The sequence below is a fragment of the Palaemon carinicauda genome, chromosome 27 (assembly GCF_036898095.1).
Source record: "Palaemon carinicauda isolate YSFRI2023 chromosome 27, ASM3689809v2, whole genome shotgun sequence".
NCBI lineage: Eukaryota > Metazoa > Arthropoda > Malacostraca > Decapoda > Palaemonidae > Palaemon > Palaemon carinicauda.
In genome coordinates this window covers 28,217,830-28,236,542 of record NC_090751.1, presented here as the reverse complement: position 1 = coordinate 28,236,542, position 18,713 = coordinate 28,217,830, and the positions used below count along the sequence as shown (strand labels likewise).

Here is an 18,713-nt window from a genome sequence, read left to right as displayed (position 1 = left end):
TAAAAGGCAGAGTAATTGTTCAAGTCGACTTCCTTACCAGGTACCTATTTATTTTGTTTTTGTTATTTTGATAACTTCTAAAATGAAATAAAAACTCTTAGCTCATAAAAATGTAAACATATATTGCTGGTCTCTACCCACCCCCCTGGGTGTGAATCAGCTATATAATCACCGGCTAAGTTAAATATTGAAAAATTTTATTTTGATAATAAAATAAATTTTTGAATATACTTACCCGGTGATTATAAATTAAAGGACCCTCCCTTCCTCCCCAATAGAGACGCAGTGGAACGAGGAGAAAATTGAGTCTTTGTTTACATTGAGTACTGGGTATCTGGACGACAGATGGCGCTGTTGGGCACACCCGCAACCTGTGTAGCGATCGCTGGCGAGTTTTTACCTTAGAGTTGTCTGTCGGGCAACAGAGTTGCAGCTATATAATCACCGGGTAAGTATATTCAAAAATTTATTTTATTATCAAAATAACATTTCACAATAATTAATGTTGGTTGGTTGTTTGCTCCTACATGAATACAAACCAATTCTTAGGAGTATGACTTTAGTGAACCCAGAACGGCAGTTAGAATTTTACCAAGGTAGTTTTCATTACTAGTGCTTTGCAGGTAATCTCATCCCATCTGTCAGTCGGGAGGATGCTTGCTTTTGACTTTGGCCGCAATCAGTATAGATGGACTTGTGCTGCCTCTTCAATCTTGGTTGTTTTAGTATTTTGCTTTCTCTTTCCAGAATAAATGGATGAGTCTGCAGACATGCTGTTATGTTCAGATAAACCTTGATAAGTAAAATGAAAAATACAGTACGAGGATATGCAGTTGTTTCCGGATATAATGGCAAATGTGTAACAGATTTATGTTCAAATTTGTTACAGCATTAACTTCATCATCCTTGTGCCTTTTGCAGGTGGTATGACTCCACAGTTATCCCCTAGCTGTGTGTGGCTGTATGACCACAATGACAACCTTGCCTAAGGACTTAGGTCTTCCTTGGGCATCACTAGTGCTCCATCGGTGGGAGAAGCATTTTTTTGCTTCCACCAGGAGCTCTAAGGCTGCTCCTGCAGTCTCTTCTAAATTCATGCTTCACCTGTGGAGGCACTGAGGGGCGTGGCAGGACCTGCTGGTACTGTATTGTGTCTGCTTTGAAGAGCCCCCTGTGGCCTTGACCCCAAAGAAGGCTGGAAAGGAAAAGTATGTGCACTCCTCCCCCTCTTCTTGTTCTTCCTCCTCCTTTTCCTCCTCCTTTTCCTAGTTGTCATTAGATTTTTAAAACGATGCTATTTTTAAGAAAGTGAAGATATTGAAGTCCAGGAAGATTAATTGATAGGAATTGCTCAATACTCCGAACGATCTTTGATTAAGCACGAGAAAGGCGATTTAGTGCAAAGAACCAACTTAGTGGGGGGGGGGTGGCAGGGGGCTCTCATACTTTACCAGAGTTCGTTCTTGTTCCAGACCGAGCACATGCACTTGTAGTCTGGATGAAGAATTCAGCTCTTGTTCCCCCTTTTTCCGGATGTTTGATCGATCTCTATTCTTAAAGAGATAGAAGTGGGAGCGGGTTTAACCCAGAACCAACCTAGACTGGGAAGTTGTTTTGGTAGGAGGTACAGGGATGTTACCTGTCTCTTCCTCTGGATGATAAAGACAGACCCTGTTTCCTCTTACTAAGGATACTTTGGTCCCGAAATGAGAAAAATTTGCTTATGATGGTGCAAGCAGAACTGTCGATTTGGTTTACTTGCTTTTACAAGCAATGAAACATTCCCACATGTAAGTGTGATCTGAATACGATTCTTGTTAATATTGTGATCATTCTCATTATGACCTTCAGGCTACCCCATGCCCTTGTGTATGTGGGAACGGGATCACCTGTTCCTTCCCCATGTGGCCATTCCTCATGCCGGAAGTTCCCATGGGCTTGCGCAACCAGGATCAAGAACAAATAGCCACTCTGGAATGCTCAAAGATGCCAAATCTAGTTTGAGCGATTAGTGGCAAACTTCTTCACCCCAAGTGACCGGTACTCACACAACACACCTGTTTGCCACCCTATACAGTATACACCACAGAGGCTAAAGTATGCTGTACTTAGCCAGTCTCTGGGGGCATAAAAGCAGAATGCTGTACAGTATTGTCTCTAAACAGGAGGCTGATCTTCGATTTGGCCACCCCTTCATCCTCTTTAGGGTACACTCCTGGTTCTGTTCTGTCCAGATCATAACTCTGGGGGGAAAATACTGTACTGTAAACTGTCTTTATAAGGTCTTGTTGAGACCTCCTCCCTTTTTAAGGAAAAGGAGTATTCGTTACTCACTTGTGAATGTAATGATATTGCAGAGACAATAGCAACTTTTGTTAAAGTGGGTTTAACAGATGTCTATCGTTGTTTCGGCACGCCTCAAAGTTCAAAGACCTCGCTTCTTGAGTTACCATGGTTGGAACTAACTTGTGTGTGCCTTAGACATAGGGATTTCTTAGATCTATGGGTCTGAGAATTCACTATTGTCTATTTGATCAAGTAGGGTCCTGCTTCCCACACTGTCACCCAACCTTAGCGGGTAGTTATATCTCGTTAGTTTAATGGTTATTCCAACTTTGCTGAAGTTATACTCCTATAAAAAGACTCCAGTTTATATAATTAGGAAAACTACAAATTACTTTGAAGTTTGATTTTTTAGGTAGCCTCTCCTTTTTTAGAGAGAGTACATATTCTGTACATATTTAGATCCTCAATGATTTTCTTTTGTAATATCTCTAGTGTACGGTATGAGATAATATGACTTGATACAATTTACACCAAATAGTTTGTGGGTGTTAGTGATGAAGTGTATTTATCTGCTTTTTTCATTACTATTGTACAGTACAGTACTATTATTTTCATATAGAACAGTATCATGTTACTACTAATGCAGTATATTATAAACTACTTGTAATTCTTATACTGAACAGTTTAGTGTCTTACAGATGGTTTTCAACATAAACATTTGGAGATATAAATACAAATCCAACTTTAATATGAGATATTGTATCAAAAGTTTGTAATGAAATATAGTAATAAAACTATCATATAATGCAGTAAGAAAGATGGTATGTGCAATACAGTATGAAATGGTACTATTTGTTGACTTTTACAGCTGAAGAAACATAGGAATGCAAGATAGCTTAAGCCAACCCAAGTACAAAATATAACAAAATTCTACTTGCAAACAACTTCCTTTAATCTTATGAAATTTTTAAGTTGAGGACTTTTTGTATATCATATTAAAAATGCATATACAATATGTATATGATAGAGTGAGAGAAATGGGGATATTAGTGTTGGCATTATAAGGTTGTAATGCACTGTACTAGACTGTTTATCATCATTACAGTTCAATATACTGTATTGACTGCTGTAATTTATTATACATTTGAAATACAACTATAGTTCTTCAGTCAATATTTGTAAGTAAAGTACTATCCTTAGACTTTAGGTTCTCTTATTATCCCTGGAATTCCTTATCCAAGGGAGACACTTGGACATAATACCTGCAGATAAGGAGTGGCAACATATAAGAAAGTGATCATGAGGGGGTAAATGTATGTTCCTTTTATTTTTTGGAACCGTAAATATGTCAATATTTAAGAGTACAGTACCAAAGTAATTCTCACATTGTGATATCCAGTTGACTGTTCATGGCCACCTGTTGTCCCTGATCAAACTTATTCCCTGTAGATAGCTTTAGTAGCGTCAGAAGCATGATTGGTCTACTTTGTAGTTAGATAATATGAACTTCAAAGTTGAAGTTGTTCCGTAACCGAAATACAAACCACGCTATTTACATAGGGTTTCCTTTCGGCGTAGCTGAAATGACGAGCCATTAAAGTTTTAACGAGGGTTTAACTACCCCCGCGCTAGTTAGCACGGGGGTAGGGAGGGGTAGCTAGCTACCCCTCCCCCCTCCACACACCGGTGAGCTGCCTCACTTCACTTTTGGCTCGGACGATGTACAGACGTTTCTGTCCCGTCCTTGCATATTGACAGCCTTAATGTGTTTGCTTTTTCTTCCAGTGTGTGTTTGTTTGAAGTTGGCCTCTACCTTTGCTTTCCACCATGCGGAAATGCCCTGGACTTCCCGATCGCCCACGTGGAACTTTTATGTCGGCCCGCAGTGTCGAGGTCAACGGTGTAATAGTGATAATCTGTGTATGGAATGTCGGGAGTGGCCTACCTCCCAGTGGGAGAGGTTTGCGCAGCGGCGTAAGAAGAGTTCTAAGAGAGACCGTCCCCCCCCCCCCCAAGGGGAAGGAAGGCTCCAAGGACTCTTCTTCCGTTGCCCGAACCTCTTCCAAAGCTCCCACTCGTTCGGTCTCTCGTGAGCTTCCTTGGCGCTTAAGGGCTCGCCCTCAAAGGAAGCCCTGTTTGATCTGATCCAGTTGGGGGCAGCTGTCCAACAGTCGCCGGTAATACCAGAGGTAGATCCTTTGGCTATTGACGACGTTGTTGTGACAGAGGCGTCCGACGGGTCGGGTCAAACCCCTGCTGCTACTGTTGCTGTTGCTGCTGAAGGTCCAGGTTCCCCCTCCGAACATCCTTCGAGGGGGAAGCTGGGTCCAACGGTCTCTCCTGCGAGTGTTGCTCCTTCTCGGGGGAGTGCACTAACAGAGACTCCTCTTCGGAGGACCGACGATGCTGATACCCTGCCACGAGGTCGTCTTCGCCGTAAGGCTCGCCCTCCTCTTCGTCGCCAAGGCCTTCCTTCTCCTTACAAGGGAGTCAAGAGGCGCCTCCTCTTCGGGTCGTCATCATCGTCGTCTCCTGTGAAGGATTCTTCTCGTCGGGAGCAGACCGTAGCAGTAACTCCTCTGGACCTCTCTGCTGATCGTTCTCAATCTCCTGTGCCTGCCAGATCTCCCTTGCTTACGCAAGCACCGGTCTCTTCGGGGTAGAAGGACTTCTCTCACAATGTGGGGGAGGCCCTTCCACGCCAGGTTTCACCTGTGCGTTCTTCTGTAGCGCGCAAGCGCCACCGCTCTCCTGATCGCCAGCGCCCGCCTGCTCGTCAGCGCTCTCCTGCCGTAGAGTCTCATGACTCTCCTCACCAGCGCTCTCCTGCCGTAGAGTCTCATGACTCTCCTTGCCAGCGCTCTCCTGCTCGCCAGCGATCTCCTGTTCGCCAGTGCTCTCCTGCTCGTCAGCGCCCTGCGCGCAAGCGCTCTACGGCAGATGAGTCGTTAGACTCTTCTTGGCCAGCGCTCTCCTGACTGTCAGCACTCTCCTGATCGCCAACGCACCCCTGTTCGCCAGCGCTCACCTGTGCGCACGCGCACTTCAGCCCCTGCTGCGCGTCGACAGTCTCCTGAGCACCGTCAACCTCCTGCACATCAGCGCACTACGGCATGCCCAGTTCCTGGTTCACGCCCAGCGCGCCAACGCTCGCCCGCGCTCCCACGATCTTCGGATCTGGGCGCAGGCAAGGACATTGTTCCTTTGCCTCGTCAGCGTTCCCCTACGCGCCGACCACCGCCTGCGCTCCAGTCTCCAGCGCGCACTAAAGTGCATAGCCTACGCGCCCGCGCAGCCACGAACCAGTTCCTGAGCCCGCCCACGAGACTTTACCGCCGAGACCTTCAGCCACGTCGCGCCATCCTACGCGTCAGCGATCTCCGATGCGCCAGCATTCGCCTACGCGCCCACGCGATCCTTCGCCTGCGCGCGAGCGCTCACCAACGCGCCAGCATTCGCCTACGCGCCCACACGATTCTTCGCCTGCGCGCGAGCGCTCACCAACACGCCCCAGGGCTCCGACTCGTCCATGCGCCAACTCACCTGTACGCGGTCGGTCGCCCACGCGTTCCACGCATCATCAATCACCGACGCGCCGTCGTTCGGTAGCACGCCGTCACTCACCAACGCGACATCGCTCACTAATGCACTTGATCTCGCCTAGGCCACATCGTTCGCCTACGCGCCATCATTCTCTTGATCGCCAGCGATCACCCAGGCACTCGCGCTCACCTGTGCATTCACGCACACCCTCGCTTGCGTGCCCACTCGCCCACGCGCCAAGTCGCCAGCGCCCTCATCTCCACGCGCATGCGCGTGACCCAGCACCCATGCGCGATTCCCGTCGGGTTTCGCAGCGCGCCCAGCCTTGCGAGGCACCAGGGCCACACACTTCCAGGTCATCCTCGCGATTGCCATCACGGGAGCGCCTAGCACGCGTCCAGGAGCAAGAAGAGTCATCAGAGAGGTCCGGACAACATTCTTCTTCCCCTTCTTCTTTCCAGACAGGCCCTGTAGTATCCACTCCGAAGGATCAACCGATCCCCTTCCCTCCAGCGGGGATCGCTGACACTGCGTTAGTCAGCCGCCAGCCTTGGTTCGGTTCCCTGATGAAAGCGGTGGTGCAGGCTATGAAGCCAGCCCTCACTGATCTGGGACTAAAACCAAAGGCTCCCTCACCCCCACTGAAGAGAAGGAGAGGAGTAGATTTCGCGGTGACTTCTCCTCGGGTTAAGCTGGCTCCCAAGAGGTCCGTCGGGAAGGCCCCTTCCCCCTCACAGACTTTTTCTCCTTCTGTGGACGAACCTTTCCCGTCCTCGGGAGAATCCAGCGAGGTGAGACACTCTCCCACAGCACCAATGGGAGGAACCCCACCTCAAAGAAGAGAAACGTCTTGCGTAGGAAGTACCTTCCAGACCACTTTGCTGGAGTCCTGTATCCCTCCCAGGAGGGAGCCCAAGGACTCCAAGACATTACCCAAATCATCATCGAGGTTTCGTCCAGAGCCAGCCCTTCCCCGGGAGAACGTCCGTGTGTCCCCCCACGAAGAGCCAATGGGGACAGGAGACTTAGCTGCCATTCCACAAGGAGGAGAGCTGCAAGAATCGGAGCACGCCTTCTGACAGGTCCTAGGACTAATGAGGCAACTCAATGGTTTCAAGGATCCCGAGACCGCCCCACGCGAAGGCAGGGATACGGTCCTGGACCAGGTCTATGGCATTCAGAAGCCCCCCAAGACCAGTGCAGCCCTGCCCTGGTCCCAAGGGGTGAAGAGCGCCAGGGACAAGGTCGAGGGCCAGCTTTCCGAGCTTGCCTCCTCCAGCCGTTCTTCTGCCGGGAACAAGCTCCTCCCACCTCCTCGCGTACAGCAGAGGAGGTACTTCAAGATCAGGGAGGAGCCTTGTTTAGCTCTTCCCCTCCACCACTCCATGGAAGAGCTCACCAGGGGGGTCTCTGTAGAGAAACTCAACGCCCGGCAGATGACATTCACAGCGTCGGAGGTCCTGAGCCAGGAGAAGGTCGCGAAGTGTGCCATGCAGACCACTTCATGGCTGGATGTCTGGCTAGGGTCTTTGGGCATCCTATTGCGCTCTGAGGACTTGTCCAAGGAGAGCAATAGGAAGGCCCTGGAGACCTTCCTCCTCTCGGGAACGCGCTCTATCGAGTTTTTAGCTCACCAGGTGGGCTAACTCGATTCTCAAGCGCCGTGACACGGTGACCGAGAGGTTCCACCCGAAGGTCCCCGCTATGGATGTCAGTAAGCTCAGACACTCCTCCATTCTTGGAGGAAGCCTGTTCGAGCCCAAGGACGTAGAACGGACAGCTGAGAGGTGGAGGAAGACGAGTCAAGATTCGCTCCTCCAGAAGGCCCTTACATCCCGGCCCTACAAACCTCCAGCTCCTCAACAACAACAGCAGCCTCGCAGGACACCGAAGCAGGCTCCGGCAGCTAAGACCAAGGTGTCTAAACTGCAGCCCTTTCCTGTCAAAGACAAGAAGGGCACAAAGTCCTCCAGAGGAGGCAAAAATCCTAGGAGGAGCGGCCGTGGCCGCAACCGCTAGGATTGGCAATCCCCCTGCGTGTCCACCTGTGGGGGGATGCCTACAAAATTGCTTGCTCAGGTGGCATCAACTCGGGGCCGATTCCTGGACGACCTCTGTGGTCGGACAAAGATATCGCGTCCCGTTCATCTCATCTCCACCTCCCCTGACAGCGAATCCAGTGTCGTTGAGCTCCTATGCTTCTTCATTTGACTCTTTCCTGTAAAGAAGGCGTCTGGAGGCTGAAGACCCGTCATCGACCTCTCAGCCCTGAACAAGTTTGTCAAGCAAACTTCGTTCAGCATGGAGACAGCAGACACGGTCAGACTTGCAGTGAGACCGCAGGACTTCATTTGCACACTGGATCTGAAGAACGCATACAGTACTTCCAGATCCCAATCCATCCGTCTTCCAGGAAGTACCTACGTTTCAGCCTAGACAACAAGATCTACCAGTTCAAGGTGCTGTGTTTCGGTCTCTCCACAGCACCTCAGGTGTTCACCAGAGTGTTCACACTGATATCTTCGTGGGCGCACAGGAACGGCATCCGTCTCCTTCGTTATCTGGGCGACTGGCTGATCCTGGCAGACTCGGAGTCGACCCTTCTTCGACACTGAGACAAGCTTCTGTTAATTTGCCAAGATCTAGGGATCCTGGTAAATCTCGAGAAGTCCTCTCTGCTCCCAACACAACAACTGGTATATCTAGGCATGATATTAGACACCGATCTCCACAGAACCTTTCCATCAGACGACAGGATAGCAAGGCTGAGAAGGGTTGCAAAACCTTTCCTCAGTCGAGAAGATCTTCCATCCCAATCGTGGTTACGTCTTTTAGGTCACCTAGCCTCCTTGGCCCGTCTAGTTCCCAACGGCCGCCTCAGGATGAGATCTCTGCAGTGGCGGCTCAAGTCCCGGTGGGATCAAGGCACCGATTCCCCGGACTTCCTGGTCTCGATAGGACCTGCGGAACTGACGGACCTGCAGTGGTGGCTGACCGACGACATCCTCCGAAAGGGAGTGGATCTTCTCGTCCTTCCCCCAGACTTGATGTTGTTTTCGGACGCGTCAAAAGAAGGGTGGGGTGCCCACGTTCTGAACCAGAGGTCCTCAGGCCTATGGTCAGAATCAGAAAAGTATCTCCACATCAACCTGCTAGAGCTGAAGGCCGTTTCTCTGGCCCTTCAACAGTTCCAACAGACCCTGGCGGGCCACTCTGTGGTGGTGATGAGCTCTGGCCCTTCAACAGACCCTGGCGGGCCACTCTGTGGTGGTGATGAGCGACAACACCACAGTAGTGGCCTATATCAACAAGCAGGGAGGTACCTTTTCACAACAGCTATACCATCTTGCAGTAGAGATACTAAGATGGACCGAAGTCCACTCAATACGTCTATCAGCTCGCTTCATTCCTGGGAAAAGCAATGTGCTCGCTGACAATCTGAGCAGAGCTTCGCAGATAGTGAGTACCGAGTGGTCTTTGGATCCTCAAGTAGCCAACAAAGTCCTGACCTTGTGGGGTTCCCCGACAGTGGACTTGTTCGCGACAGCCTTGAATTTCAAGCTGCCTCTGTACTGCTCCCCAGTCTCGGACCCCAAGGCACTCTGACAAGATGCCTTCCAACAACGGTGGGACAACATCGACGTCTACGCCTTCCCACCGTTCTGTCTGATGAGAAGGGTGCTCAACAAGACCAGACTATTGGTCAACCTGTCAATGACCTTAATAGCTCCGCTATGGCATCATGCAGAGTGGTTTCCGGACCTTCTGCAGCGCCTGACGCATCCCCTGAGAGAGCTTCTCCTACGACACGAGCTACTCAGACAACCACATTGCAACATCTTCCACAGAGCCGTAGCATCGCTTCGGCTTCACGCCTGTAGACTATCCAGCGTCTCCTCACTGAGAGAGGCTTTTCGCAACAAGTTGCGGAAAGGATGTCTCGACACCTGCGAAAGTCTTCCGCAGGGGTCTACCAGGCGAAGTGGAGAGTCTTCTGTGGTTGGTGTCGTGGGAGGGGTATCTCTCCCCTCGATGCCTCTATTCCAGCAATAGCTGAGTTCCTCGTTTATGTGCGGGAGGAAATGCGCCTTTCAGTCTCGGCGGTGAAAGGCTATCGCTCGGTCTTAAGCCTTGCCTTCAGGCTAAAAGGAATAGACATTTCCTCCTCGCTGGAACTTTCCTTACTCATACCTAGCTACGAGCTTACTTGCCCTCAGTCGGAAGTGAGACCGCCTCCTTGGAACGTGGTTCGGGTCCTCAGGGCTCTGAAGAGACCTCCGTTCGAACCATTACACCAGGCCTCTGACCAACACCTGACTTGGAAGACGGTATTCCTGCTCATTCTGGCTTCGGCCAAGCGAGTCTGTGAACTTCATGGTCTCTCATACGACGTTGCCCATTCAAGGGGATGGGGGGAGGTAACGTTCAAGTTCGTCCCTGAGTTTGTTGCCCAGACTCAGAACCCTGGAGTTTCGGACCCACGGTTCGACTCCTACAGGGTTGTGAGTCTCCGCTCCGTAACAGATGACCCAGATCACCTGCTACTCTGCCCAGTGAGAAGTCTGAGACGTTATCTGAAGAGAACAGCTGCAGCCCGTCCCCGCGTGCAAGCCCTGTTTGTGAGCATGGGTAGGACGAAGAGGAGGGTCACCAAGAACACCATCTCAGCCTGGATTCGACTGACCATCCATCATGCTTTAAATCCAGACCCTCCTCTGTCACGTCGCCCTAGGGCACATGATGTCAGGGGCATCGCCACATTCCTGGCCTTTAAGAGAAACTTCTCTGTGACGCAGGTTCTACAAGCTGGAGTCTGGAAGCGTCAGACGACCTTCACAGCCCACTACCTGCAGGACGTGACCCACAGGAGCCTCGATACTTTTTTCTATCGGCCCTGTGGTGGCTGCACAACAGCTGGTCTAACCTCAGGCTCCTTAATGGACAGGTAGCAGAAGGGTGAGGGCACTGTTACCCGGTTTTAGTCTGTGTGAATGAAAAAGTATGTCTGGCCCTTACTTCTTTCTTCATCCTCCCCTATCTTGGGGAATGCAGCATCCTGGGTCTCTGCATAGCTGACCTCAAATCTCTGCAGGTAAACCATGCTTCCTTGTGTTCCTAGTATTAAGTACAATATTGTTGCGTCCCCCATACCCTGACGAGGTGGTATGGGGACGTCCTAGCCTAGAATTCCATATAAAGGACTTCAGGTCAACTTCCTAGGACGAGTCACACTTCATCTCTCCACACACACTCATGTAGGCCGCTCGTTTCTTGCGTAGCAATAAACTTGTGAGGTGCAGGGACTTTTTCTCGAAGTGCTACGCACTCGGATTCTGAGTCCCCGGGTAAGCCAAAGCCAGTAAAGCTGGGGACTTTCCACCCTGCCGAAGGGTAAGTCACCCTATGTAAAAAGCGTGGTTTGTATTTCGGTTACGGAACAATGACAAATTTGAAGATAATTTGTATTTTTCCTAACCATACTAACCTTAGCTATTTACACATATTTGCCCGCCAGCCCTGTCCCCCAAGACAAGTACCTCGTAAGTGAAGTGAGGCAGCTCACTGGTGTGTGGAGGGGGGAGGGGTAGCTAGCTACCCCTCCCTACCCCCGTGCTAGTTAGCACGGGGGTAGTTAAACCCTCGTTAAAACTTTAATGGCTCGTCATTTCAGCTACGCCGAAAGGAAACCCTATGTAAATAGCTAAGGTTTGTATGGTTAGGAAAAATACAAATTATCCTCAAATTTGTCATTTTTCATCCCTATGGCAGTACAAGCTTTTCAATAACAGGTAATGAGACGCTTATTAGTTTTGATGAGAGAGAACACAGCCTTTTAAGCCCATGGTAAAAGTAGAACAAAAGATGGTAAGCATGCAAGAAGTTAACGCACATACGGTACTGTGGGCATAGCAAGACAAGTAGAGCAAAGGTGGCATGATGACATTTGATTTTTAGTAGTAATAGCAGTCTTGCTTTACACTCTTGTCTGTGTCTGAACAAACTACTGTTTAGTGAATTTAGTGTAATTTGTTGTACACATAATGTAGTTAATAGTTCAGTATATAGTACATATTAAATAAATTACCGTAGTTTAGAGTGCTCAATAGATTGTATGGTGGCAGAAAGTCAGGATTCTTGTTGATTAGAATGTAGTTAGTACTGTATTGAATTAAGAGCAGTTTGTACGATGCTATCATGGCCTTTTTTCCTTCTCTAGCTTAACATTCCCATTGGATGGATGCTAGAATTTTAAATTTAATAGCATATTTAACAGTATTATTAGTCTTATTTTATTCTTTTCAGAGAGAAGATTTTCATAAACGCCCTGCAAGATGATGGCCTACGCAGACATCGAGGAGGACCTGGCGTATGGAGAGGAAGAAGGGGATGAAATATCCCCCGATATCTGGCAGGAAGCCTGTTGGCTTGTAATTTCCTCCTATTTCGATGAGAAAGGTCTTGTGCGACAGCAGCTGGATTCCTTTGATGAGTTCATAACTATGACCATTCAGAGGATAGTGGAAGATTCTCCAGCCATAGATCTACAAGCTGAAGCACAGCACGTTGGTGGAGAGTTAGAGACTCCCCCAAGACATTTGCTAAAGTTTGAGCAGATCTATCTGAGCAAGCCGACCAACTGGGAGAAGGATGGCTACAATTACAGCATGATGCCAAACGAAGCCCGTCTGAGAAACCTTACCTATTCGTCACCTCTGTATGTGGATATTGTTAAGACAGTGATCAAAGATGGGGAGAAACCAATTGAACACAAAGAGGAGAAGATCTATATTGGTAAAATTCCTATCATGTTGAGGTCAACATACTGCCTACTTAGTGGTCTGACTGATCGTGATCTTCATGAAGTCAACGAATGCCCGTTAGATCCTGGAGGTTATTTTGTAATCAATGGATCCGAGAAAGTCCTTATTGCTCAGGAGAAAATGGCAACGAACACTGTGTATGTGTTCAGCATGAAGGATGGTAAGTATGCATATAAGTGTGAGATTCGCTCTGGAATTGAGCATTCAGCTCGACCTGTATCAACTCTTTGGGTTAACATGATGGCTAGGGGTGGTAGCAGTGCTAAAAAATCAGCCATCGGACAGCGTATTATTGGTGTTCTTCCATATATTAAACAGGAAATTCCAATTATGATTGTTTTCCGTGCTCTTGGGTTTGTAGCTGACAGGGATATTTTAGAACATATTATTTATGATTTTGATGACCCTGAGATGATGGAAATGGTCAAGCCCTCACTTGATGAGGCTTTTGTGATTCAGGAACAAAATGTGGCATTAAATTTCATTGGAGGTCGTGGTGCCCGGCCAGGTGTGTCAAAAGAAAAGCGTATAAAGTATGCCAGAGAAATTCTACAGAAGGAAATGTTGCCTCATGTTGGTGTATCTGATTTTTGTGAAACTAAGAAGGCTTATTTCTTAGGTTATATGGTACATCGACTTTTGTTAGCTGCTCTTGGTCGTCGTGAACTCGATGATCGTGATCACTATGGTAATAAACGCTTGGATTTGGCTGGTCCTCTCATGGCACTGTTGTTTAAAGGTTTATTCAAAATACTTATGAAGGAGGTACGTATGCATGCTCAGAAACTACTGGACAAAGGCCAAGAATATGGCTTAGATGCTGCTGTGAAGCCAAAATTGATTACAGATGGTTTGAAGTACTCTCTTGCCACAGGAAACTGGGGAGATCAGAAGAAAGCTCATCAGGCCAGAGCTGGTGTATCTCAGGTGTTGAACAGATTAACTTTCGCTTCAACTCTTTCTCATTTACGTCGAGTCAATTCTCCCATTGGACGTGATGGTAAGCTTGCTAAACCAAGACAGCTTCATAATTCTCTGTGGGGGATGATCTGTCCTGCCGAAACCCCTGAAGGTGCTGCTGTCGGCTTGGTAAAAAATTTGGCTCTGATGTCTTACATTTCTGTAGGCTCTCAACCAGCCCCTATTTTGGAGTTCTTGGAAGAATGGTCGATGGAAAACTTGGAAGAAATTGCTCCTTCATCTATTCTAGATGCTACAAAGATATTTGTAAATGGTTGTTGGGTTGGTATTCACAGAGATCCTGAACAGCTGATTATGACATTGCGTAAACTTAGACGTCAGATGGACATCATTGTGTCTGAGGTGTGTATGGTGAGAGATATCCGAGACAGAGAAATCCGTATTTATACAGATGCTGGACGTATCTGCCGTCCGTTACTTGTGGTAGAAAACAGTAAGTTACTTTTAAAGAAAAGACACATTGATCTTTTGAAGGAAAGAGAATATAATAATTTCAGTTGGCAAGATCTAGTCGCTAGTGGTGTAGTAGAATATATTGACTGTTCAGAAGAAGAAACAATCATGATTTCCATGTCACTGGAAGACTTGGGTGTTGAAGAAGAAAAGACTTATTGTAACACGTACACTCACTGTGAAATTCATCCTGCCATGATCCTTGGTGTATGTGCATCCATTATTCCATTCCCTGATCATAACCAGAGTCCCCGTAATACTTACCAAAGTGCTATGGGTAAGCAAGCTATGGGCGTGTATATTACTAATTTCCACGTGCGTATGGACACCTTGGCTCATGTGTTATTTTACCCCCAAAAACCTCTTGTTACCACACGTTCCATGGAGTATCTTCGTTTCCGAGAATTGCCTGCTGGAATCAATTCTATTGTCGGTATTGCTTGTTACACAGGTTACAACCAAGAGGATTCTGTTATTATGAATTTGTCTGCTGTAGAACGTGGATTCTTCCGCTCCTGTTTCTACCGTTCTTACAAAGATTCTGAAACCAGACGTTCTGGTTTGCAGGAAGAAAATGTATTTGAAAAGCCCTCCAGAGACACTTGTCAGGGTATGCGACATGCTATCTATGATAAATTGGATGATGATGGAATCATATCCCCTGGGATGCGTGTTTCAGGTGACGATGTCATCATTGGCAAAACTATAACTTTACCTGAAAATGAAGATGAATTAGAGGGTCAGACTAGACGGTTCAGTAAGAGAGATGCCAGCGTTTTCCTTAGAGGTTCTGAAACTGGTATTGTTGATCAAGTCATGTTAACTGTAAATGTAGATGGTGACCGTTTCACCAAAATTCGTGTAAGATCAGTGCGCATCCCACAAATTGGAGACAAATTTGCCTCAAGACATGGTCAGAAAGGAACCTGTGGTATCCAGTACAGAATAGAGGATATGCCTTTCACTGTCGAGGGTATTACTCCTGACATCATCATTAATCCCCACGCTATTCCATCACGTATGACCATTGGTCATTTAATTGAAGCCCTTCAGGGGAAACTTGGTGCAAACAAAGGAGAAATTGGTGATGCAACACCGTTCAATGATGCTGTCAATGTACAGAAAATATCAAACTTGTTGCAGGAGTATGGCTACCATTTAAGAGGAAATGAGGTTATGTACTGTGGCCATACAGGCAGGAAAATGAATGCCCAAATTTTCTTAACACCAACATATTATCAGCGTCTTAAGCATATGGTGGATGACAAGATCCATTCCCGAGCAAGAGGTCCCGTACAGATATTGGTCAGACAACCTATGGAAGGTCGTGCGAGAGAGGGAGGTTTGCGATTTGGAGAGATGGAACGGGATTGTCAGATTGCGCATGGTGCTGCGCAATTCCTTAAGGAACGTCTCTTTGAAGTTAGTGATCCTTACTCAATTCATGTGTGTAATTTATGTGGGTTGATGTGTATTGCAAATTTACGCAACAACACTTTTGAGTGCAAAGGCTGTCGCAACAAAACCCAAATTTCGCAAGTTAAACTTCCTTATGCATGTAAATTATTGTTCCAAGAACTTATGGCAATGAATATTGCTCCAAGAATGATGGTACTGAAGTAAAACTTTGAAGTTTGTACCCCTATTTTTAGAGGTTGATGTTAGACATTATTATTTGTGGGGATGTCACATATTTTCTATTATAAATCGGTATATGCTGTAGATATAATAATCAAAGTTTTATGTTTAATGAGTGGGATGGCATGTACAACATGGATGATTTATTTGGTAACTGTAATTTACTTTACTTGCATTGGCCAAATTTTATTGTTATTGTTCCATTATTCAAGGTCATAGGTAATTATCTCTAAATTTATACAAAATAGTGGCATGCATACGCTAATTAATAGCTTTGTGATTTAAACACAAATGATCTACAATTATATCTGAAATAGGATATTTATTGTACAATATTTATGTACAATATAGATATTTTTGAAACATTTGTCAGTCAATATCCCATGATAATGTCAACTGTATTTTGGTTTTGTGAAATATTTTTAACAATCTCAAAGGTAAACGAATAAAGATATTTTATAATAGAGTTTGTGTTTTCTTGTATCTCCTCTCTCCTTATGATATCTTAATATGATATCTTTGACCAGAGATTTAATATTGAGGATGTATTTAGTTTCAGAAACAGAGTATTGGTATTTTCATATAAGTTTTTAATACCTGTTTATAATTCTAGGTAATTTTAATTTTGTTCATACTTCCTTCTTGGGTTGTTGAGTTTATGCACATGCAATTATGTATGTGCATGTATAGTACATGGAAATAAATATGTACAGTACTATGTATGAATATTGTACAGTTTATATGAACATTGTACAGTATAGATAAACCCCTCAAGACCATAATGATAGTGACAAAAATGTTAATTTGTTTCATTGGTAAACAGTCTATAGTAGGACTTGCATTTTCATGAAATTGGTTACCTAAGTGATATTGTAGGTTTATGTCATTGGAAGGGAAATTTATTATACTTGGTTTGTGTAAAAACATTATGCTGTACTGTAGTGTATAGACCTCATATTTTTTTTATTACAATAACTAAAGAAATCCTGAGTTAAAAAGTTTGCTTTATCTAATTTTTCAAGATCTATAAAGACAAAAATTTCAATTCAGCTTTAAAATGAGTTCAAAATTAGCTCTATATCATGAAATATAAATTTTACAGAACAGTGTGAGTTTTACCATAGACGAGTGTGGCCAGTATTGGACCCTTCCAAGAATCTCATAGGGTTAAGATCTATCTACCAGAGAAATAAGTGATGTCGCAGATTTCGAGGTATGTTGCTTTCACATTAGAGTTGTAGGACAAATAGTCAATTATATCTTGGTCATTTGGCTGAAATGAGATGAGGGCATCCTATGAGGTTTCCTGACAGTATTTTGTAGGCAGATTAGAATGTGTTGTCTTGTGATTTGTGGTTTTCCTGGTTTAGAATGAGTTCAACATCTTTAAAGCTAACGAACCATCATCTTATATTGGGGATTTAGAGGGCATTGATTATATATCGCATTCAGTTCCTCCGGGGCAGGTTTTCTTGCTTGTATATTGCTCTGATATTTCAATTCAACAGTTGCTTTGCTTTTGTGTTAAAAGATACCAGTTGATATTAGTATAACTGAACAAATAGAATGTTTTTTTCATGACATCAAAGGGATTAGCTCGTGCTTCATGAAAAATCTAAGGATTAAAAGATCAAGTAAACAAGGTTCATTGGGTGGCTACAGTTTCCCTACATCCCTCATGTAGTAGATTATTGATGAGGAATTCATTACTGCCATTCACTAGACCACAAAACCACGTGAAAAGGATCTATTTTACTTGTAGATTAACCCTTTTACCCCCAAAGGACGTACTGGTACGTTTCACAAAACTTATCCCTTTACCCCCATGGACGTACCGGTATGTCCTTGCAAAAAAATGCTATAAATTTTTTTTTTCATATTTTTGATAATTCTTTGAGAAAATTCAGGCATTTTCCAAGAGAATGAGACCAACCTGACCTCTCTATGACGAAAATTAAGGCTGTTAGAGCAATTTAAAAAATATATCCTGCAAAATGTGCTGGGGGAAAAATAACCCTTTGGGGGTTAAGGGTTGGAAATTTCCAAAGAGCCTGGGGGTGAAAGGGTTAATATTGATACCACTTCATCGGGATAGCAAGAGTGTCATGGACTCTTATAAGAGCAAGGTTATATGATCTACACTTATGGTTGAGGGCCATTTTTATTTGATAAGGCTTCTGCAACAGGAATTATTGTTAGTTGGTGTCATTCTACCCTAGGGTTATTTGGTTACCATCAAGTGCTTAGGAAGTTGGATGTAGCAGGATTTTGAAGAAAATCATTGATATCAGGTTTTAATTCTCAAGTCTTCAAAAAATTTGCATTTTTAAAGCTAAGCTGTTCCTTTACATGGTAGAGGTTATTTTTCCGTATAGAAATGATTTGAGCTAAAGGTAGATCGGATTATCTTTACGGTTGTGGTAGCCTACTGGAAACATCCCTCCATGATATTCTGCTGGATAGAAGTTCGAGATCCACTCGAGCTCTGTAATATTGCAACTTGTCGTGCCTGCAACCTCGTTGTCTTTGTGAGCTAGGGATGATGAGTTTATGGGAGTCTAAGTACTTGCTGAGTCAAAAGTAGCCATTACCTAGCCCTCCCGGATCTTAGCTTGATGGAGAGGGGTCTTGGGTGCTGATCATATGTAAATATGATCAGTCTCTAGAACATTGTCCTGTCTATAGGGCATAGTCCTATCTATTGCCTCTGCCATTCATGAGCAACCTTTAGACCTTTAAACCTGTGATTTTGGCCTATAAGGAGGGGGTAAGAGCCAGATATGTCATTCATTGCCAAGTTGCAACTGGAGGAAATCCTGAAATTGCACTATAAAGGGTCATATCATCAGTTTATGTAACTTTAAGTGGTATCTAGAAAATTTATTTACCTCCCTAATGCAATTTTCATTTTTTAATTTATTTTTTTTTATTAATTGTTCCCAGAAATATCAAACATGATTAGGTTGATAAATGTCAACATTGCTCACCATA

At 45.4% G+C, this 18,713-nt stretch overlaps 1 protein-coding gene across 1 annotated transcript in view; it reads left to right on the top strand.

The window, feature by feature from the left end:
- Polr2B (RNA polymerase II subunit RpII140) overlaps window positions 1–16,164 on the top strand; it is a 38,552-nt gene extending 22,388 nt beyond the window's left edge. Inside the window, exon 2 of the mRNA XM_068350941.1 lies at window positions 12,133–16,164. Coding sequence (XP_068207042.1) covers window positions 12,162–15,707 — 3,546 coding nt within the window. The 5' untranslated portion in view covers window positions 12,133–12,161 and the 3' untranslated portion in view covers window positions 15,708–16,164. The remainder of the gene's footprint in view (window positions 1–12,132) is intronic.
- Window positions 16,165–18,713: the final 2,549 nt, after the last annotated feature.